General features: G+C 40.4%; 1 protein-coding gene across 17 annotated transcripts in view; it reads right to left on the bottom strand.

Annotated features, from left to right (window-relative positions):
• The window catches only part of PCNX2 (pecanex 2), a 309,218-nt gene that overhangs the window by 226,873 nt on the left and 58,342 nt on the right, over window positions 1-24,003 (bottom strand). For 13 of the 17 annotated variants that reach the window (XR_012414710.1, XM_015440348.4, XM_005539760.4 and 10 more), the window contains 4 exons: window positions 23,067-23,202; window positions 13,497-13,642; window positions 3,991-4,144; window positions 3,859-3,891 (listed from right to left, as the gene is read on the bottom strand). Coding sequence is in view for 13 of the 17 variants with exons in the window: in XM_015440348.4 (XP_015295834.3) it covers window positions 3,859-3,891; window positions 3,991-4,144; window positions 13,497-13,642; window positions 23,067-23,202 (469 nt within the window). In the remaining 4 variants the exon portion in view is untranslated. Of the gene's footprint in view, window positions 1-3,858; window positions 3,892-3,990; window positions 4,145-13,496; window positions 13,643-23,066; window positions 23,205-24,003 lie in introns of those variants that run through there. The other 4 variants (XM_073995478.1, XM_073995508.1, XM_073995423.1 and 1 more) reach the window with 2 other exon arrangements.

Genomic DNA, 24,003 nt, shown 5'->3' with positions numbered 1-24,003 from the left:
GCTCTCACAGCTTACACATGGTAAGGCTGGATTCAAATATGAACCCTGTATGCTTTTGGTTACTCCAATATTTCTCAACGTGTGATCTGTGTTTGCCTCCACCATAATGACCTGGGAGTGTGTAAAAATGCAGATTACCGGGTGCTGTCCCAGCCAGTAGAGGGGAGGCGGGAAATGGAGCTCTGCCTCTGCCTTGCCCAGGTGATCCCGGGCACACAGCTCTAGTTTTTCACCGCCTCTTGGATATTCTACTGAACTTTGCTTTCTGGGTTATTATTAGTGGTTACTGTCAGTTAGTTCTATATGGACACCTGTGTAAGCAAATTAATATCTTCATTCCCCATTAACATATTGCCATCTCTGATCCTCAAATTGCAAAGTTTCAGTTAGACAGTATCCAACTCCTAATCTTTCTAAGCTTTCCCAGACTTATTTTCTTTTAGAATCAAACTAATTTCTTTTGACCCCAGGGGCTACTGTATCATACCTGTTGTCATGCCATTATTATTAATTCTGCATTTAAAACTGAAATACACAGTGTTATGCAAAAATTTTATTTTCATTTCACTATCTTCTGATTTTAACAACTTGCTCAAAATATGCCACCTGTGCTCTTAGAAGCAAGCAAAAAAGAAAGGTCTGTCAATCACTCTAAGAGCAAAAATTGGCTGAATTTATTAATAGCTACCCTCCACAAATGTGCAAAGTAGTGCAGTCTGAAAAGCAGTTTGGTTCCTTTCACAGCCCATTATGAATAAAAATTAGCAGCAAGCTTGAGAACCATCTCTGTGTCCCAAACCTGGGTTCCCGCTCCTGACAATCTCCTTTCTAAAGCTTTCTATCTGCGAATGGGAGATAATAAATCTGTCTTCTAAATACCCACATGGTTCAGTCAGATTGCAATAGGAAATATTTTATAGCTACCATATTTTGTTTCTTCATTAGAAGTACTGGAGAAATATCAACCCAAATCAGAGACTAATCTACTTAGAAATCTGTGTCAGCAAATTAATTACTGCAATAAACATAGTTAAATGTCTGACTATGTCTTACAAAAGCGATTTCTTACTGTCTCACTATATGACATGCTTGCTCAGATAAAGGAATAGCAGCTTGATTGAGTCCTCTAGGAACTAAATAATATAACTCCAACCTAGAGCAGTGGCATAGGGGCCATAGTAACAGACATTACAAATCCACAAGGATTACGCAGCTGTACTTGCCATCCACCTTTACTGGCATGTCCTGCATTATTTCTGAAAGGATATGCAGGAAAGGAATGTTTAACAGCGTAGAACACCCCTCCCCAGAGTCATGCAGAAAGACAGCGACACTGAAGTGCAGTTAGGAGTGAGGAGAGTTGACTAAGGCAGGAGAAAGGTGATGTGGCATCTAGGTTGGGCTTGAACAAAAAAGCTTCAAAGCTGTACATCTCTCTCACACCACCTAACCCAGATTTCTGATGATAATCACAACAATACATCTCAATACCCTAATTATGCTGCTTCTACTTATCTTGACATTCAGACTCTAGGATAAAAGAAGATGTATTACATGTAAACCAATTATGGGGAACAGAGGAATTTAACAAGATAGCAATGCATGCCATGTGATCGTCCAATTATAAGCTTTTCGTAATTACTGTGAGCTAAACAGGAGCTATCACAGATTGAAAAACGGGTTCTAAATCCTGGATATAATTTTTTTTAAAAGCACAACAGAGGGAAAATCAAGCTTTCTTTCATTGGGAGGGTTGAAACAAAGGAGACAGTTGCTTAGCGAGCTGGGGAGTCTACCTGGCAGTGAACTCGGTACAGACGCACGTGGCCTAGATGCCTGCAAGGGGCACTGCCTGTCCCATAGCACCCACCCCGTAGGCCACTGTGGATGAGCAAAGGGGCAGCAGGCTCAGAGGAAAGCACATGTGTGTGTTTCAGAGTTCACAAAATAATGCCAGGGCACCAACAGATCAGCATAGGTGAGCTCAGAGTCTTTGTTACGAATTAGCTCCAAGTTACAGAGATGAAAAGTTAACAATATATGTGAAAATGTGGAATAAAGAGATTAGCTTCATGTAAAAAGAATGAATGATTCAGGAAAATGCAAGTTAAAACCACAATGAGCTATCACCTCATGCCTGTTATGATGGCTTTAATCAAAAAGACAAAAGATAACAAGTGTTGGCAAGGATTTGGAGAAAAGGAAACCCTTCTATACTACTAGTGAATATGGAAATCGGTACAGCCATTATGGAAAACAGTATGATTTCTCAAAAAAAATAATAAAAATAGAATTTTTAATTCTATTTTTGAATATGATCCAGCAACCCTACTTCTGAAGATATATCCAAAGGAAATAAAATCAATATGTCCAAGAGATATCTACATCACCATGTTCACTGCAACACTCTTCACAACAGCCAAGACATGATATCAACCCTAAATGTCCATCAACAGATGAATGGATAAAGAAGATGTGGTATACACATATAATAGGAATATCATTCAGCCTAAAAAAAAGAAGACCATCCTGTCATTTGCAACAACACTGATGAATCTAGAGGATATTATTAGGTTAAGTGAATTAAGTCAGGCACAAAAAGGAATATACTGCAGGATGTCACTTACATGTGGCATCTAAAAAAGTTGAACCCAAAGAAAAAGAGAATAGAATGGTGGTTACCAGGAGGCAGTGGGATGGGGAATGAGGAAGGATTGGCTAAAGCGTACAAAGTTTCAGCTGGACAGGAAGAAGGAGTTCTGAAGATCTTCTGTATAGTATGGTGACCACAGTTAATAATAATACGCTGTTATACTCAAAAATTGCTAAGAGAGTAGATTTTAAATGTTCTCACCAGGAAAAAAATAACTATATGTGGTTATAGATATGTCAAACAGCTTGATTTAATAATTCTACAATGGGCCAGGCGCGGTGGCTCAAGCCTGTAATCCCAGCACTTTGGGAGGCTGAGACGGGCGGATCACGAGGTCAGGAGATCGAGACCATCCTGGCTAACACGGTGAAACCCCGTCTCTACTAAAAATACAAAAAATTAGCCAGGCGAGGTGGCGGGCGCCTGTAGTCCCAGCTACTCGGGAGGCTGAGGCAGGAGAATGGCGTGAACCCGGGAGGCGGAGCTTGCAGTGAGCTGAGATCCGGCCATTGCACTCCAGCCTGGGCGGCAGAGCGAGACTCCGTCTCAAAAAAAAAAAAAAAAAAAAAAAATAATAATAATAATAATAATAATTCTACAATGTATACATACACCAAAACATCACCCTGTACCCCATAAGTATATACAATAAATTTTAAAAATAAGAATAATGATTCATGCCCATATAATTATATCACTACAAAGAGCTAACATTTATTGAGCAATCTCTCTGTGTCAGGCACTGTTATAGCACATACATGGATTACTTAATCCATGTAGGCATTTCCATTAGACTTATTTACACATAGGGAACATGAGGCATGAAGAGGCCCAGTAGGTTGTTCAATGTCAAGCATTCAAGTGGAGGAATCAGGACACAAAGACAGGCAGTCTGATGGCAACGTCTGTAGGATCTTCCCCCCAGATGGCTCAGTCTCTGCTGACTTGAATCCAGTGGGATAGGAAAAACTCTGCATGCACTCTTCACCCCCTGCCCCACACCTTCACCCGTACCACCCACACCATGCTCTCAGGTCTAGCCGGAAGCTGGCCACCATGCACTTATATATATATTTGATATTTCCATTTTATATTCAATATAGAGAGCTAGGTACAGACTTGGCCCTTTGACTAGATTTTGGCTTTTTCCTTGTCTTCAACACAGACAGACAAGAAAAACTACTTGCCTGTATTTGGAAACTTACGTGTATTGGTGAGGCGGGGTCAGGCTGAACACTCTAAAACACAAATCAGAAGTGTCTGTGTCATCATCTCATGATTTCAAGGCTACATTAGTGACAGCACACGCTACTGGTAAGAATTAGATGTGGTCTTGCCTTTAGCAGGGAGTACTGGCAGCTGGCCATGACGAGGCAGAAGAGGAGCACCCACATATCTTTGCAAAAGCCTCGGCTCAAGGTCAGAAATCCAAGGAGGGAAACCAGGACAATGAGTAAAATCGCCAGTACATTCTCCTTGATGTCTTCAGTTCTGTGCAAAATATATACATAAAAGCAAAAAAAAAAGAAAAGTAAGTTTTGCCTTTTTAAAAAATTTTATTTTATGATTTTTTGAGACAGAATCTCACTCTATCCACCAGGCTGGAGTGCAGTGGTGTGAGCTTGGCTCACTGCAAGCTCCGCCTCCCAAGTTCAAGCGATTCTCCTGCCTCAGTCTTGGGAGTAGCTGGGACTACAGGCACACACCAACACATCCGGCTAATTTTTTGTATTTTTTTAAATAGAGACAGGGTTTCACCATGTTAGCCAGGATGGTCTCGATCGCCTGACCTCGTGATCTGCCTGTCTTGGCCTCCCAAAGTGCTGGGATTACAGGTGTGAGCCACCGTGCCCAGCCAGTTTTGCCATTTTTAAACAGAATGCCTTCATGTTTCCAAAAAAATGAACCATGACAACACAGTAGTTACCTTAAGCAAGACTTTATTCCCCTATGAGATTTTAAGGTATCTTTCTTTACTTATTCCTCATGCTATATAAACAAAATCCAACTTAACACCAGATTTTTGTTATTGAAGGGAATAAAATCTCATCCCATTGGATCTCCTTGGCCACTAAACTGGGTTTACTGTCAAAATGTAGTTAATGATGCCATCCATGACCATGAAATGTGTTTCAGATAAAGAGCTTCACTGGTTCCTTTCAATGGAAGGGCGTGGAAGGGGGATGCATTCACACCTGGCCTAAGCAGACAATCATTTCCAGATAAAACTTTTAGTGTCCGAGTTTACTGTCAAATTTCAGGAGCCAGGAGAGCTCCAGCAGGAGAGTTAAGGGTGAACTGCAACTTCCTCACAATGCAGAGGGCCGGCCCTGGGGTGTGTTGGGTCCACAATGTCTCGCTGGGTGACTCTTGTATGGACTCTCCATACAAGGTGTAGGGTCGAGAGGTGGGGTCATCCAGAGGTGGAGTGTTATCAGGTGGGTATGCAAAGGACAACGTAAGGCTGTTTTAGGATAGAGATAGGAAGGGGCTACAGGGCTGGATCAGGTAGCCTAGGTAGAATAGGAAGAAAACTGAAGATGGCAAGGGCTGCAAGGTAAGAGACATATGGTGGGGCAAATTGCTGGAGAGGACTGAGGAACATTTGAGGAAGTCAGAGAGAGATACGAAGGATAAGCAGAGACAGGATTATAATGTCAGAGGTGGAAGACTTCTGTGAGAGGATCAGATGCAGGGTGAGGCCATGGAAGGGAGTGGCAGAAATGGAGTCACAGGGGATGGCACGGACCACAGGGTCAGGGAACAAGGGGCCTGGGTGTTTGGGTCGGTCATTCACAAGGATTCTGAGTATACATCTCACCTTTCCAGTTTTTGCTCATATATCTGTTTTTCTACCCCACTAAGCTGATATCTTTTTTAGACAGGAATAATTGACTACTTTGTGCCTAGCAGGTAGGCAATTGTGAACATTTAAAAAAAATTAATAGGCTATATTTTTGAGAGACATTTGTGATTCACAGCACAACTGAGGGGAAAGTATGGAGTTCCCACATAGCCCCTCCCCACAGACACATACACACAGCCTCCCCCACCATCAGCCTCAACTGATGAACCAACACTAACACGTCATTATCCATCAGTATCACCCAAAGGCCACAGTTTACATTTGAGTTCACTCTTGGTGTTATACATTGGGTTTTGGCAAATGTATAATGGCATGTCTCCACCAAATGGGAACTCTAGTGAAAGTTCCACTGCCCTAAAAATCTTCTGTGCCCCACCTATTCATCGCTCCCCCACCCTAAGCCCTGGCAACAATTGATCTTTTTATTGTCTCCATAGTTCTGCCTTTTCCAGAGGGCTATATAGTTGGAACCATACGGTATGTAGCCTTTGCATATTGGCTCCTTTCTTTAAGTACTATGCATGTAGTGCTCCTCCATGGCTCTGTGGCTTAGTGCCTCACTTATTTTTATCTCTTATAGTATCTCGCTGTATGAAGATACCACAGTTTGTTTATCCATTTGCCTTTTGACAGATATCTTGATTGCTTCTGAGTTTTGGCAATTATAAATAAAGTTGTCATAAACATTCATGTGCAGTGTTTTGCATGGACGTAAGTTTTCAACTCATTTGGGTAAACACCAAGGAGCATGATTGTTAGATCATGTGATAACAATATGTTTAGTTTTATAAGAAACTGCCAAATTGTCTTCTAAAGTAGCTGTACCATTTTGCATTCCCACCAGCAAAGAATGAGAGTTCCTGTTGCTCCACATCTTCACCAGCATTTGGTGTTGTCAGTGTTTTGGATTTTGGCCATTCTAACAGCTATGTCTGGTATCTCATTGTTGCTTTAATTTGCAATTCCCTAAGGACTATTGATGTTGAGGGTCTTTTCATATGCTTATTTGTCATCTGCATATCTTCTTTGTTGGGGTGTTTATTTGGGACTTAAGCCCATTTTCAGGTTGTTCTTTTTTCTTACTGTTGAGTTTTAAGTGTCTTTGTATATCGGATAACAATCCTTTGTCTTTTAAAATATTTTCTTCCATTCTGTGGAACATTTTTTAACGAATGAAAAAATGAGTGAAAAAGAACCCATATCTAACGCTGACACTTGATGCTTCAATAGCTAACAAAAATGTGAGAAACAGTAAAGAGAAAACTTTTGAAGAAATGAACAAATGCATGAATCATTTGATAGGGACTTTGCATATATAATTTCAGACAGATAGCTATAGAGATGATTGATTGATAGATATGTATACAGATTTCACAGATTCAAAGAAATAGAAAAATAAATAACTATAGTAAAATAAGTCTGGAGCTGAGGCTGCCAAGAGGCATAGCCTTGGGCCTCCTACACAAGGAAGGACAGGAAACTGAGGACAATAGCCAGGAGAAGGAAAACAATGGGTGATTTGGTTGACTGAACTGTAGCTGATATATTACAGAATAATAGAAGTAGGGTAGAAAGATAACATACAAATATATAGAAAGGCTGAGTATTCAGATAACCATGAGGCTCAAGCTGAATTTTTTTTTTTTTTTTTTGAGACGGAGTCTCGCTCTGCCGCCCAGGCTGGAGTGCAGTGGCCGGATCTCAGTTCACTGCAAGCTCCGCCTCCCGGGTTCACACCATTCTCCTGCCTCAGCCTCCCGAGTAGCTGGGACTACAGGCGCCCGCCACCTCGCCCGGCTAGTTTTTTGTATTTTTAGTAGAGACGGGGTTTCACCGTGTTAGCCAGGATGGTCTCGATCTCCTGACCTCGTGATCCGCCCGTCTCGGCCTCCCAAAGTGCTGGGGTTACAGGCTTGAGCCACCGCGCCCGGCCTGAATTTTTTTCTTAAATCTGGGGAAACCAAAATATATTTGGCAAAAAGGAAATTGTGGGTGTCTTTTATTTTCCACTATGCATTTTTAATAGTGCTCAATATATTTGGTGTGTTCAGGTCCGTAAAATTCATGATGCTCATAACATTTTGATGGATACCTAAAAATATCCAAAGGTCTTGGAAATAAAATTTCAAAGAAAAACAAACAAACAAACAAACTTTTTTCTCTTTGGGGAGGGGAAAGAATAAGGTTCCTAAAAGGTATTTTTCCTCCAAATTCTTCTCTGCCAGGATTCAATTCCTCTGCCCCCAGGCTCCGACTCCTCCCTTCCTCAGTTTCTTGTTTATGTACCTTTAAATATTGGGTTAAAAAATTTACTTGCCAGACAAAGAGTGACATGACTAAGGCTGTACTTTTGAAAGATTTATCATGCAGAGGTGTACAAGGTGCACTGGATGGGGAAGAGACCAGAGCAAGGATAAACAAAACTCCCAGGAGAGGTAATGAGGGCCTGGGAAATTCACATGGCTGGGGAATAGGAAGGGACCCCTGACTCAGGGACACAATTCAGAGTGAGGCTGAGAGAACTCCAAATGGATTACGGACAATGATGGACTGATTGAAAGAATAAAGATTACTCCAAGATTTCAATCTGAGAAGAAAAGGATCATGGCAGAATCCATGGCAGAAATTAGGAAGCGGAGCCGATTTGCAAAGGAAAATTGGTTTCTTCCTTTATGCAGCAGAAGTGCTCCGTACTGCTCTAGCTGCTTTGATATCAGTGAACAAAAGGGATGGGAGCTTCCTTTCTCATGAGTGGTGCCATAAGTAAGTATGAATAAAAAAAGTTCAGTAAAATATACAATATGTAAACACAGCTGCAACAGAAAAAAGAATAGAACAAGGCAAGAGAAAAGGTGAGGGAGTTGGCACTGCAAATGTCTGGGAGACAAATGCTCCAGGCTGCAGGAACTGCCAGTACAAAGGTCTTAAGCTGGAGGACTGCCTGGCATGCTTGAAAGACAAAAGGAAGGCCAGTATGGATGCAGAAAAGCCCACAGGGATAGTGGGAGATCAGGCCAGAAAGCAAATTAGTGGCTACAGCATCGGGGACTTATGGGCATTGTGAGCACTTTGATTTTCATTCTGAGTGAAATGGGGAGCCGTTGCTGGGCAGTCAGCAAAGCAGTGACGTTGAAAAGCCTTATTGTGTTGTGTTAAGAATACTGTACAGGGGCTGAGCATGACGGGCACTTGTGATCCCAGTTACTTGGGAGGCTGGGGCAGGAGGATCGCTTGAGCCCAGGATTTTATGACCAGCCTAGGCAACAGTCGAGGCAAACGAGTCAGTAATGTGAGAAGTTAAAAAAAAAAAAAAAGCTATACAAAGAGAATGAATGGTTATAAGCAGGGAAGATGCTATTGCAGTAACCAGATGAGAGATGAAATGGCTCAGACCAGGTGGTCATATTAACACTGAAAAGATGTAATAGATACACTTGGAAGGAACAATGAAAGTAACTTCCTATAAGAGACTGAGTGTAGGTGTGAAAGGAAAGAAGACTCAAGGACAACTCCAAGATATTTAAGCAGAGAAACCAGAAGGATGGAGTTGTCATCACCTGAGATGGGGAAGACCACAAGTGGAGCAGGCTTGGGTGAGGGTGAGATGAAGAGCTCAGTCTTGGATGTGAGATGTCATCCTGATATCATGAGATGTCAATTTGGTAGTTAGATATACAAGTCTGGAATTCAGGAGATGAGTCCAAGTTGGTGATACAAATCTGAGTGTCGTTGGCATATTAAAAGCCATGAGACTGAGTGCCATCACCAAAGAAAAGAGGGCAGATAGAGAAAGAATGAAGACTAAGAGCTTTGCAGCCACTGGCGACTTCACCATTATAGGGTCAGGAGGCAGAAAAACCTGTAAATCTTCCCTTCCTACGTAGCAGCGACCAGCAAGGCAGAAGGAAAACCAAGAGAATGCTGAGTCCTGGAAACCAAGAGAACCTCTACCAGGCAGGAGGAGAAATTAACTCTGTCAAATACTCCAAATGAGTCTAGTAATGTGAGAAGTAAAAGATGGAGTCAATGGTGACCCTGACAAGGGCAGGTTCAATGGAGTTTTGGGGTTGGGGGAGCCTGAACGGGACAGGATTATTAGAGAATGAAAGAAGAGCAAGTGGAAACAAACACAGGCAACCCTTCAAGGAGTTCTGCTGCAAAGAGGAGCACAGAAACAGGACCGTGGCTGGTAAGAAAGTGGGGTAAGACAGGATTTTTTAAAAAATACTTTAAGTTCTGGGGTACATGTGCAGAACGTGCAGGTTTTTTACATAGGTATACATATGCCATGGTGGTTTGCTGCACCCATCAACCTGTCATCTAGGTTTTAAGCCCTGCATGCATTAGCTATTTGTCCTAATGCTCTCCCTCCCCTTGTCCCCCACCCTCTGACAGGCCCTGGTGTGTGATGTTTACCTCCCTGTGTCCGTGTGTTCTCATTGTTCAACTCCCACTTATGAGTGAGAACATGCAGTGTTTGGTTTTCTGTTCCTGTATTAGTTTGCTGAGAATGATGGTTTTAAGGAGGATTTTTAAGGATGAGAGCTGTGTGTGTTCTCACGATAACAATGATGACAATTAGTTTAGTTTGAGAAGTATGAATGATTCCCTCTTTACTTGTCATATAGCCAGCTACCTCTCATATTTTACATCTGTTTGTGTGTTTCCTCCTCAGAAAAGCCTTTGCCAACTACCAGTTTGAACATCAGTGCCCTTCCCTCTCAGGTCTCTCTATCTCAGGCCTTTATGTGTTTCCTTCATGGCACCTATTACAGTTTTCTCCCTTCTCCCAGAAGAAAGTAAGTTCCCTGAGGGCAGAGACAATGGCTGTTTTATTCATCACTCCATACCCAGTGCCCAGTACAGATCCGAGCATGGAACAGGTGCTTTGGTTAATATTTGTTGAATGAATGAAATGTTGAAATGATGCACAGAAGGGCAACTTCTTATTTCAGATGTTAACCTAATCAACTAGATAAATGAAAATAAACCCTCAGTGTTTTTCAGGAAAGTGTAATGGCAAGATATGAAATAAGAGAATATAAATAAGAAGAATAGGACAAGTCCAGAAACATCTGAGTAGAATAGGTAGAGAACTGCAGGCAAATAGCTGAGACTGCAATGACAGGAACCATGAAACTACTGCTCAAAGACTAAGAAAACATTTTTAAGGAAGAACAGCCTGACTCTAAGAGTTAAGTTGAAGAATGTCAGGCAGAATGCCTTAATCTATGGGAGTTTATTGCAATGATTAGTGCAATTTTAGTGCTTGTTACCCACTGATTTCTTCCGCTTCCTGCCTAGTCCTTACAGTTTGTTTTTATTATGCATATTATGCATTTTTACCCACCTTCCCAGATGATTCTGACCCACAGCCCTGTTTGGGGATTATGCTCTCCTTGCAAACGTCCCAAACAGCTCGGTTTCTCTAGGTCAGTATTTTGGGTTCCTTCCTCCTTCCTCACTGTGAGTTGTGAGTTCATGTAGTCCCTGTCCTTATTTTAACTGACTCTGAACTGTAAAACCAGATCACCAATCCTGCTAACAGATGACTTTAGGTAGGCTTATATGGCTCTGAATAAAAAGTGATATTGCCTCATTCTCAGCAAACTAACACAGGAACAGAAAACCAAACACCACATGTTCTCACTCATAAGTGGGAGTTGAACAATGAGAACACATGGACACAGGGAGGGGAATATCACACACCGGGGCCTGTCAGGGGGTGGCAGGCAAGGAGAGGGATAGCATTAGGACAAATACCTAATGCATGTGGGGCTTAAAACCTAGATGATGAGTTGATAGGTGCAGCAAGCCAGCGTGGCACACGTATACCTGTGTAACAAACCTGCACGTTCTGCACATGTATCCCAGAACTTAAAGTTAAAAAAAAAAAAAAAAGTGATTTTGCCTATGAACTAACAGTCTAAATTTTAGTGTCTGGATTTGACAACATCTACTTTGGCTATCCTAATTTTATTTATTTTTAATTTTTCTTCTTTCTGGGAGCTGCGCCACATTCCAAATAATAATAGCAATTAGTATTTAAAGAACTCTTTCAATGACTAAATTAATTTAATCTTTACAACCTCCCTGTCGTATAGATTATACCCATTTAACAAACAGGAAACTGACGCACTGAAAGGTTTCATAGCCATCCTAAGATCACAGCACTAATAAGTCGTAGGGACCGGGTTTAATTCCCAAGGCTGACTCAAGTCCAGGGATTCCTCACACCAGCTGAAGGATCTATGGATAAGGAAATGATGCTATTTCTAGTCATCCCTAAGCACAACATTAAAAAACCCACTGTGACTTGCCAGGAAGGTGATTAAAATAATAAAAACATAAGCTTTTAAAAAGTGTGATCATCCTCATCATCCTTCTTAGACCTCCAATGGATTTCCATTGAATTTTTGTCACCAAGTAGATTTTAAAATAACAAACAAATCCATAGATATATTTATTTTTGTTTTGATATGCAAGGTTAATGCAAGCTAGTCCAACTTTCAATAATTTCTTTTTAACAGAAAATAGTTAATATTTCAAAAATGCCTCATTTATCAGAGTATACTATCTTGGATTATTAGTTAAGTATTAAATGTTCCTTCTAAGTGTGTGCCCCTTGGGTAACATAGTGTTGTTAGGAAAACCATTATAACTCCATTCCCTGACTTGTGGGTCCTGAAATTTACTGTTGTAATTTTGCACGACTATAGTTTTTTTCATATGTGATCACACTATTTAAGACATTACTATAACAACCAGTCACTGGGGGACCAATGACAACAAGACAGGCAATCGGGTTTTCCACTGCCCCCAAGGGCTGGCATTAAACCGTGAAACTCAGCAATTGCTTATGGCAGCATTAGTAATAGCATCTGAAATTTTCAAGCCAACCATGTAGTCAGTGCTACTCAGCCCTTGAACATCATCAACTGTTATGTGCAAATTCTGAGGTAGGCAAAGATACAAATGAGAAGCTCCCACTCCTTAGGCCCATCTCCATCATGTTTTTTTGGGGGGTGTCGGGGGGAGACTAAGTTTTGCTCTTGTTGTGCAGGCTGGAGTGCAGTGGCACAATCTCGGCTCACTGCAGCCTCTGCCTCCTGGGTTCAAGCAATTCTCTAGCCTCAGCCTCCTGAGTAGCTGGGACTACAGGCGTGCACCACCACACCCAGCTAATTTTTTACTTTTAGTAGAGATGGGATTTCACCATGTTGGTCAGGCTGGTCTTGAACTCCTGACCTCGGGTGATCCACCGGCCTCAGCCTCCCAAAGTGCTGGGATTACAGGCATGAGCCACCATGCTCAGCCTCCATCATGTTTTAACTAATCTTAACTTCTCCTCCTCTTTCTCCCTACCCAGTAACCACAGCTCCAACCCCACAACATTTTGCTATATGGAATAGTGGTAGGAGGAGGTGAGAAAGAGAAAAGGGGATTAAAGGAAAAATTAACATTCAAACGAGTGTGCATCAGACACAAGTGAGCAATTAGAATCCAAGGTGTCCGGGAAAGAGGCAGAAATCACCCTACTTCATCTTCCCTCTTCTCCCCATGCCCACACCCAGTCAGGCCAGGCCCTGTGCTACAGATGGGCCTCAAGCTTTCCCACAAAACTGGGGCAAGACATGAGTACACCAAAGCATGCTACTGTGCCCAAACGAACCTTAAATACAAACCACTTCTTATTTCTTATTGTAACTATTTCTCATTATTTCTTATTATTAATACATTAATTTATTATTAATAAGACAGTTACGTATTGTAACTCTCTTATTTCTCATTGTAACTGCTAAACTACAATTTGTTAAGTTGTCAGGATCTTATTGCTTTGACTTTGGGTTGTCAGCAAAGGAAGTTGCACAACCTGAAAATGTGCGAGTGACAATTTTCTCTTTGAAAGCATGCAGTGGGCACTGTCGCGTCCCCGGTGTGCCTTCCGACAGCACATGTGCAGGCTCAGTGGCTTACCGATCAAGTAATGCCAGCAAGGTCAGTCGATCGTACCAGACTTTAATCCACTTGCCAGGGAAAATGATAAATTTGTAAAACTGCTCTCGGTTAAATTTTCCTTGTGTTGAAGAACATGACGAGGCTTCCAGATCCTGACTCACATGCTTTTAGATACCAAAAGAAACAACAGAAAAAAGTGTTTCATGTTGTCATGCCATGGCCACAAATATATATATACACCATAATTTAAAAATACAAAAAGCAGATGTTCAAATTCCGAAATATAAACCAACATATTTCAGTTAAAATAAATAAGAAAAGGATAATGATCAACAAAAAGGGTTTTTCTTACCAACACACTTCAATTCCTTTACAATGTATCATTAAAATTATGCTATTCATCACATCAAAATGCTGCTGCTCATTAAGGCCAAGAAACTGCTATAAAAATAGTTCTTACGAAAAGTAGGAATTCAATAAAAGATCTTAAATGACTTCACTTCTGAAAAGTGTGTTAATGTTGAGATACATATTCAAATTTTACTAAGAGCAAAAAGATTTTCATTGGGACTATCTAGGCTATTGGTGAAGCCCGCTATAAGAAAAACTGAACTATTTATTGAAAAAATCTAAATCATTCAAACTAAAATGTGGGGAAATTTAGACCCAGATATTAAAAGTTTTAACCCCTAATTCATCTCTGATTAGCTCTAATTCAGTGGAAAAGAATTCACTTTAAAAAAAAAAATTAGTCTTCATTGATTTGTCTATCAACTACTTACTGAGGGACTCTTAGGAGCCTGGAACAAGGTTGGGAACAGGCAGTTTTCCATGCAGTCCCCCTAGTGAAGATGTTGGTAATAGAATGTGCTTAGTTAATCCTAACAGTGAGGTCCCAGATGAAGTGGGGAGCCTCCTATTGGACATCCCACCTGTGTTTTGTCTCCTGTTCTCGTGTACAGAAACTGTTAAAACCAAAGCTCCCATGCAGCTCCTCCTTCACTGTTTGACCATTTGCTTGTCACTTCTTGCTACCATCCTTCAGCCTTCTCTAGACACCCCAGCCCCCTTCAGAGCTTCTATTTCTAACCTCTATATATCTTTAACTGTGGTTGAAAAACAAATATCATAAAATTTACCACCATAACCGTTTAAAGTTTAAAGTTCAATAGCGCTAACAATATTCACATTGTTGTGCAACAGATCTCTGGAATCTTTTCATCCTGCAAAACTGAAACCCTGTATCTATTTAGCAACTCCCCATTTACCTTCCCCCCAGCCTCTGGTAACCACCATTCTCCTTTCTGTCCCTATGAATGTGACTACTTTAGGTGCTTCATGTAAATGAGATCATATAGTAGTTGAACCTTTTTGTGACGGGCTTATTTCACTCGGCATACTGTCCTCAAGCTTCATCCACGTTGTAGCATGTGTCAGAATTCCCTTTCTTTTTAAGGCTGAATAATACTTCTTGTATGTATGTATCATGTTTTGTTTGTCCACTAATCTGTAAATGGATATTGAAGTTGCTTCCACCCTTTGGCTATTGTGAATAGTGCTGCTAGGAGCACAAGTGTGCAAATATCTCTTCCAGCTCCTGCTTTCAATTCTTTTGGATATACACTCAGAAATAGAATTGCTGGATTATTCTAATCTGTATTTTTGTTTGGTTTTGCCTTGCATTTTTCCAACATGGATTTAAGGTTCTGATTTCCCGTAGGCCAACAAACATAAGACACAGGAGATTAAAAAGGGCAAAGACAAGAAAGGGATGAGTATGGGACAAAGAGCAGTGGCAGCGGCGCAGGTGACATCGGCTTTTAAAGGACTCCTACATTTCCCTTTGGCTTACAAAGCACAAGGTTATACATGGGCAGACTGCACAAGTTTTCTCCTAATTTAGGGGAAGTCACTGATGTCAAAGTGCCTGGCATGCATGGAGGCAGTGCAGCTGCTTCATTAGAGGCCACTGCAGAACTCTCCAAGAAAGCAAATTTTACCATCTCTCCATTTCCAGATGCTAATCTGCTTACTCAGCCTATGGAAAATGGAGTCATTCCGGATATCAAATATTAATGCAAAAGGCATCCACAGGGAAAGTTGATCCATCATGAAGGCGATATACAGGATGAGTTGGACTGAATGATAACGGGAAAGTTGAGATTGTAAGTGCTGCTTGTGCCTGGAATTCTATTTCAACACAGAAGAGAGCTTTGTGGAAACTGCCTGGTGTCATCTCAGCAGGAACAGCTTCTTTGCATGATGATGAACTTGTGGTTTATAGTAAACCTCCCCCCACAAAGGAGTCCTTTTCCTTGAAGCCACATGGACAAAGAGTGTAAGTAAGAATTAGGTGCACAGGAGCCCATGGTTTACTGTCCTTGTTATGTAAGAATCCATGTATGATGCATAAACAGGTCAAGGGTAAGCAACAGCTAAGATGAGAGCATTCCTTCCAATAGGAAGAAAAATGCCTTCTTAAAGTGGGGTTTCATTTGATATGCTTAGCTGTTAGGAAAGGTCAGTATGTAAAAAATTACATGAAGACTATGCCTGCATCTTTTTTAAAACTTATTAAAGATTCCAGCATACTGTGCTATTTATTGCTGCTTAAATGAAAGTCCTTGCTTAAAAAAAAATCCTCAAAAATTAATGAAAAAAAAAAAAGATTTGACTTCTTTTATGGGAAAAAAAGGTTCATAAAATTTTATTTTTTACCTTCGATATCCAAGAAGCCCAGAGCTACATGTTTTGGTGAATAACAGCAATTATTCTTGGACTATTTTCTGGTACCAAATTCAAATTCAAATTCAATTTCTCATCATTTTAATATCATTCATGTTTTCACTCATCGAACAAAATAGTTACTGTGTAGATTATATAAACCAAATGCTATATGTAATATATGTTGAAAATTGAAAACATAACAAGAGAGAGTTTCCACCTTACAGGGGTTTGGAAATTTCTGGGAATAGGCGAGCAAACCAGTCATGATAACATCATCACACATGCATAAACGCATCTACATCTGTGTCTATCTCTGGAGAGAGAAGTGAGTCACCAGAGAGTGTAGGACTGACATCCCAGAAGAGGGCATGGAGTAAAGGGGTCTTGGGCATTCCCTGGAGTGCATCAACAATTAAGGGGCTCGCATAATTGCGGACCCTCAGTGGAGTCTGAGAAGGAGCTTCATATTCATCACTTTTATCTTTCACTGTAAGTGATCTAAATAATGAAAAAAAAATGAATGCATGGACAAACTGACAAAAAAAGACGTTTATGTCTCTGATTCATTAAACCTTGCCAAAGAATGACTATGTTGCATTGCCCAGTAAGTTGGGCCTGCAAGTTTAATTCTATGATTCTGAGAAAGAGTTTAGGAAAGGGGAGGACAAAGGAAAGGATAAAAGTTGAACTTAGGTTCTTTTTAAAAAACAAGATAATTGCATTTACATACACTCCTCATATGGATTAGTGTTTATATCATAATATCCAATGTTCATTTAATGAATTTGAATTATCAAGAACAACTTACATTATTGTCAGTATATTCTTCTTAAGAAGGCAGGGAAGGACAGTGTACCTTTTAGAAATATTTTGGGTGGAATTTTTGAAATCTAAGTATAAAAGACTATGCCTCCTGAGATACCTGAGAAATTCTACTGCTCAAATAATACTACTTTCAAGAGTTCCAGATAACAAACAAGATTTTTTGATGATATTAGTAACTGCCACCAACTAGTAAAGTCATAATTTTGCCATATATTATCTCTAATCCTTAAAAGATCACAATAGTTCAGTTTCCTAAAAGAAACTGAGGCTCTGAGAGATTAGGCCACTGGTCCAAGGTCCCAGATTAGGAAGAGATTTGCTGGAAGCCAAAGTCTGGGCTCTTTCTACAATCGTGCTTAAGGGGGCCCAGGTGAATCGACACATCAAGCAGTGCTCATCAGTAAAGAGAAAGCCACCTTCACAGCAAAACAAATAGAGTTCAAGAGACAATACATATAGTCTAATTGTGAAAGAACAAGTTAACAACACAAATTTGAAAATGGAAACTGGCAAAAATAAGATGGGGAATAATGGATTACAAATAATATGTTATTTAAAACAAACAAAGTCAGGTTTGTGATTTTGAGAATGAACCATATCTAATAAAAACTAAAATAGATATTATACCCTGTTACGTGAAAGAGAGTAAGTGATCAGCTCTACAGAACCTCCCCAAAGTCTGAACAGGCACAAATGGATTTAAATTATTGGCCTCTTTTTTGTGGCGGGATATTGAAAATTAAATTAGAGGTTCTCCAGTTCTCAGAAGGTATCTGTAGATTTTACCTGAAAGGGCAGGGAAAAGGGAGAAGGAGTAGAGGAGAGAACAGTAGACAGAAGAAAAGTGGTCCTTTGGGAAACTATGTGTAACTCCTAACAGCTATCAAGCTCAGCACTGGGAAGGAAGGGTTGGTAGGGACTCTGTTTGGTGTCAGAAGTGGGATTGTGAGAAATCACAGCAGTGGCTGCCAAGGGGGATGTGAGCACTGGAGGCCCTAATAGTGACAAAAGGGCAACTAGGAAGGAACACTGGATCAGGGTCCCTTCGATGCCCCAAGTTCCAGTACTCTCTGCACTGCAGTTTCCTTAGATATTCAACCCCCAGATGAAATAATGCCTACCCTGAAGACTTCTCTTAAAGATAAAATGACATCAAATATGACAGCACCTAGCCCAGTGCCATACACATAACTTGTGTTCAAAACATACAAGTGGAATGTGAATTATATCTGGATGTGAACAAAACTTTGAGGGATGAAACATATTTTTTTTGAAAGTAGAATGATACTATTATAACAGTGGCTATGTTTAGCAGCCAGAATTCATAGCAAACCATGTAGATTCGAAACCTATTACAGATAGCCTCTGACTTACAATGATTCAACTTATGATTTTTGAACTTTACAATGCTGTGAAAGGGATAAGCATTCAGTAGAACATCAGTAAGTGATATGAGATAGTCAATACTTTATTACAAAATAGGCTTTGTATTTGATGATTTTGCCCAACTGTTGGCTAATGTAAGTGTTCTGAGCATGTTTAAGGCAGGCCAGGGTAAGCTATGATATTCAGTAGGTTAGATGTATTAAATGCATTTTCAACTTATGATATTTTCAATTTATGATGGATTTATAGGGACCTAAACCCATTCTAAGTTGAGGAGCATCCGAATTTAAATGAACTTCTGAACACGATAAATGAAAAAGATGCAAATGTTACTTTTTCTTCTTAAAGTATTAATATACTTTTAAATAAATGAATATATGATGAAAAATAAATGTTACGATATTATAATTGATGTCTCATCTCTTTCATCTCTATAATTATCTCAACTGTTTCATCTTTTAGTAAATGCCAATATTCTTATAAGTTCTTGTTAATGTTTTAATGATAGTAAATTGTGATGTAAATGCTGCCTTTATATTTACCTAGAATAACAGTCAGCCAGGCCTAGTACTGTGCTCATCTTTGCAATTCTCACCAGTTCTCATCAGTTAGGACCAATGAAATGCTTGACCTTCACATATCCATAAGATAATAATAATAATGCCACTATCATAGACTTGCACAGAGCTTTAGCGTTTACGAAACACTTTTATATACAATACCATCTCATTTTTTAATGTAAGACAAGCTGAATGAGTTGGAGACTATATCCGGTTAAAAGTAAATGGAAGCAGAAAATGCTGTATTCCAACAGATCCTATGCTGCCCTTGGGGAGACTGCACCTGCCTCTCAACCAGCAGTGTAATAAACAAAATGTTTCCAGGTGATTACTCAGGTACTGCCCCATAACATATTGGGACAATGTAAGATTTTAAAAACCATGGTAATGAGTCTACAGAATATACTCTGTGGGGTTAGAAGCACATGATGGATAAACTTAGTGACAGAGAAGTACAAGTTTATAATATGGATTCATGCAACATTTTTAATTGGTAATATTCAAAACCCCTGAATGCCAATCTTGAGTTCAAACAACAGGTTTTCACCAATTCCAACCATATATATATAGATATATATATATATGGTTGGAATACACACACACACACACACACACACACACACACACACATATATATAAAGTGACCAGCCCTTCATAAAAGTGGCAGCCCTTCCTGGGAGCCCCCCTTTCAGGGACACTTCATTCTCCACACACATACTGTATTTGTGCCAGGGAGGAATTTCAGAAAAGTCTTTCTCTGGCCTTGGCTCACCTCCTGACCACCCGCCCATCAGAGCCTGCAGAATTCCGTCCTCTGCTAGAAAGAGCTTGCGGAAAGTTGCGGGGAAAGCACTCCCAGAGCTCATGTGCTGCACTTGAAGGAGAGAGGCAGGGAGGATGGGGGAAGGAAGGGATTAAAGTCTTGTCTTCAGAGTCTTATCTCCTGCTTATTTTTGCTAGTCTCCTTCTGAGAAATAGCTCCCCTGTGCCTCCAGGCTCCAGGAACACTGAGCATACCTGCTTTCAGCCTCACCTCCAGGCCCCATTGGCCAGGTCTTTTCTCTGTCTAGATACTCTTATCTCCTTTTATTTGGTTAACTTCAACTCATCCTCCACATTTCAGCGGAAGTGTCACCTTGCTGAGGAAGCCTCTCTGATCCCCTGTTTCCTGGCCTGGAGCTTCTGCTGTGTCCCACACCACTAGAGCCTATTCTAATCAGAATTCCTGTTGTATAGAGTTGAATTGGTTGACTGGCTGTTAAACTTATTGTAGGCAGGGACTGAGTTTTTTCACCATTGTATACCAAGCTTCTAGCACAGGACTGTAGGCATAGCCAGCCTACAGCAAATATTTGTTGGATAATGAGTAGAAAACCTATTTAATTTTTATTTTGTGGCTGAAATCTAATTTAATTTCCTGGTGATATCAATTATATTTAGAAATCAAATAGTAGAACTACATTTTTTTCCCAGTATGAGACTTTGTAAATATTTTCTTAGGGTCTAAACATGAGCTTGGTTAGCAATCTTCATTTTTCCTCTTCCATACCCATATACAATAGAATATAGAACTTTAAAAATGTTTACTTAAAGTAAGTTTAAATTGTTGAAGCAATGAATTTGGTTAAGTGTCTAGCAATAAAACACTACAGATGAGTTGAGTTTTTATGCATCATCAGGCCATTTACAGAATTACAAATGTAAAATAAGGAATGGCAGGACTGTTTCTGATTTATTCTTTGAGTATTTACTTATTTTCAAGTTTCTGCTCTAACTGGGATATTTTTGAGATACTAAATCAATAGATGTATACCTTTGATAATCTAAAGTTTCTAGTTTCCTCTAGTTCTGCTACTCATGAAATCAATGGCATTCATATCTTTCCAAGCTCTCCTGATACTTTCATGGAACCTTCTTGAAGGTTCAACACTAATGTTCTGGAGGGTAGTAGGGAGTTAGCGCTTCCCCGGGCCTATCACGGGGAAAATGCAAGTTTCTCAGGAAAGCCTACGTTCCACAGGGCCCCCACATACTAGGGCTGGGGTGAGAACTATGTTCTGGCAGTTGGGGGTGGAGCTGGGCAGAGCTCACAGACCTCATACAGGCTGACAGTGTGTGCAGAACACGGCTAGGGCAAATGGCAGGGTCTCCGGTGGTCAGTGAGTGGCAGATCCAACACTTCACCCAAACCAGGCAGGTACAACACACAGTACACCCGGTGACTGGGCTGAGGGGATGCTCCCCTCCCCGGAAGGGCCCCTCCCAGGTCCACTTCCAACCACAGGTTTAGGAATCCTATCCCTTACACACAGAGGCCCTGGAAAGGAGGAGAAGGAGAGCCTGAATACATGAAAGGGAAGAGAATAAACAGTCCCAAAAGGCTGCTTCTTTGAATAAATTAAACACTTGTTCACACAGAAACTCCAAGCCTGAAAGGGCTGAGTTACCCTAATTAGCACTTTTTTTGTTTGAGAGAGGATCTCACTCTGCCACCCAGGCTAGAGTGCAGTGGTGCAGTCATAGCTCACTGCAGCCTTGAACTCCTGGGCTCAAACCGCCCCCTACTTCAGCCTCCCAAAGTGTTGGAATTACAGGCGTGAGCCACTGTGTCTGGCAATTAGCACTTTTAAGTTAAGTCGTCCCTACACTCCCCACATCAACAGGAATAAGAACTCAGGGCAATATGTGGTCAGCTAAAAGGTAACTCAACATTTTCTTTGCACAGCTGAGTAATGGTGTATAAATTTCAACCCATTGTATTTTGTGTGTGTGTGTGTGTTTGTTGGAGACAGAATCTCGCTCTGTTGCCCAGGTTGGAATGCAGTAGCACGACCTTGGCTGATTGCAACCTCTGCCTCCGGGGTTCAAGCGATTCTCGCGCTTCAGCCTCCCAAATAGCTGGGACTACAGGCATGTGCCACCATGCCAGGCTAATGTTTGTATTTTTAGTAGAGATGGGGTTTTGCCATGTTGGCCAGGCTGGTCTTGAACTCCTGACCTCAAGTGATCCATCCACCTTGGCCTCCCAAAGTGCTGGGATTACAGGCGTGAGTCACTGCAGCCAGCCACATTGTATTGTTGAGCATCCTTTGGAAAAATGTGGCTAAGCAATCAAAAACATATATATATATATATATATATATATATATATAATAATATATATATATAATAATATATATATAATAATATATATATATAAAATAATATATATATATAATAATATATATATATATATTATTTTTTCAAAGATGAGCTTTTCTAGAATGAACTGAAACATTTCCAGGAAAAAGGTAAACAGAAATAAAGAAACTTGACACTCACATGACATCACCCCATCTACAATCCTCTTCTCTCAATATGTACCAATGGAAACCAATCTTTCTTCAAGGCCTAACCCAAGTATTTCTTCTTCTAAGAAGCCGTCCCCATTTCCCCTCCAAAATGCCCAAAATTGAATCTGCAGCTCTAACTTCATGTCTGGGTGTTTCACTAATCTCCCATGTTATCTCTGGCTTTTAATCCTTGGCTCTGCCTCCCAAGAGTCTTATTAAAGGTTGACTGGATAAATGAATGAACATTAATAAGTTATCTCTTAGTAACATAATGAAAGGCTTCACATTTTTAGACCTCTTGAGGATAATGTCACTTGCCCCAAGAATAAAGTCTCCCTTTAAGTCAAATATTTAAGAATCTTTGAATATTAAATATACAAGGCAATAATACATTATTTTTTTAAAAAAACAGATACTTTGCAAACCATGGGCGAAAAAGGTAACCTAATCCAGTGAGCTCCTGTGAGACTTACGCATCCCGGCAACCAAAGATCAATGTGCATGAATTTCTAATGCATTTGAAAAGCAACTGAGACAGTGGCAATCCTGTTAATATCAACCCAAGGTTAGCTGCTATCTCTCTGATTTCTTTTCACATTCAGTCAGTAGACTGCCTTGTAGTGATATATCAACAACCCAGTGATGCAAAATTCAGGGAAAGAGCTGACTAATCCTGTCAGGTAATCCAACCTGGAAAAAGGTTTTAAGATCCCCTGTTTCTAGAACATCCACAAACAGCAATTCTGGCATGTACGTACCCGTGGAGTTTCTGACTGGGTCCTGCGAGCCACCATCAGTAACAGCTGTTGCTGAAGGGCACTGACAGCAGGGTCCCCAGAAGACGGATCTTGACTCTCAGAAGTTGTGGTACTGGAGGAGCTGACCTGCATCTCTCTGAGGGTGGGCAAAACAAAAGCTTTGGTTACCTGGCGATACCACAAGTCATCTATTTATTATACACAAACACAAGAACAATAGGAATGCCCAAAGCAGGTATTGGATGAGTCTTCACAACCTTACATAAAGAGTTAAGAGTTTAAAATTATGTATACAAGGCTACCTTCAGGGAGAAGGTCAATTACCCTGCATACATTGAAATTACTCAGGCTGCCCAGGGTTGTAGTGTGTCATAGGGCAGGTGGGTAGATGCCTGGTGTTCTACAGACGACAACCTTAAATTTGTTACATATTTAATGGGTGGGGAGGCCTTAGTAACAAGTTCTAGCCTCACATTTTGTAAAAACAAATAGTGGGCTTGATAATTCTCCAGACACCAACCAGGAAGAAACAGAGACTAACACCTCTACTACCTGACTGCATCTCCTCTCCACCACAGCCCAAAGCACGGTAAGTACATATTAGACAAAAGAAATGTCTTGGGTAATTGATCAAGAGGACATTATGGAATTAGTTGTGATCTGTATATAAAATAGTTTTATTATCTTTAATCACACACAGATTGGCAAGACTTAAATTAACAGTAAGCAGTCTCAATCCTGGCATTTTTTTCCTTTGGCTCAGAAAGCAAAAACTAGGACATACTTCTCTATCTGATTTCCTAGCAGGGTACCTATAACTTTTAGGACACAATGGTGCTGCCTACTCAACAGGCATTTCTCATAGAATGTCTGCTAACATAACTCCATCTTATTAAGTCATCCAAGACTGTGTGCTTTGGAAGAGACATGAGGTCCT

The sequence above is a fragment of the Macaca fascicularis genome, chromosome 1 (genome assembly GCF_037993035.2).
Source record: "Macaca fascicularis isolate 582-1 chromosome 1, T2T-MFA8v1.1".
NCBI lineage: Eukaryota > Metazoa > Chordata > Mammalia > Primates > Cercopithecidae > Macaca > Macaca fascicularis.
The sequence above is the reverse complement of the archived record's forward strand: the minus strand, read 5'-3'. Positions and strand labels throughout refer to the sequence as shown.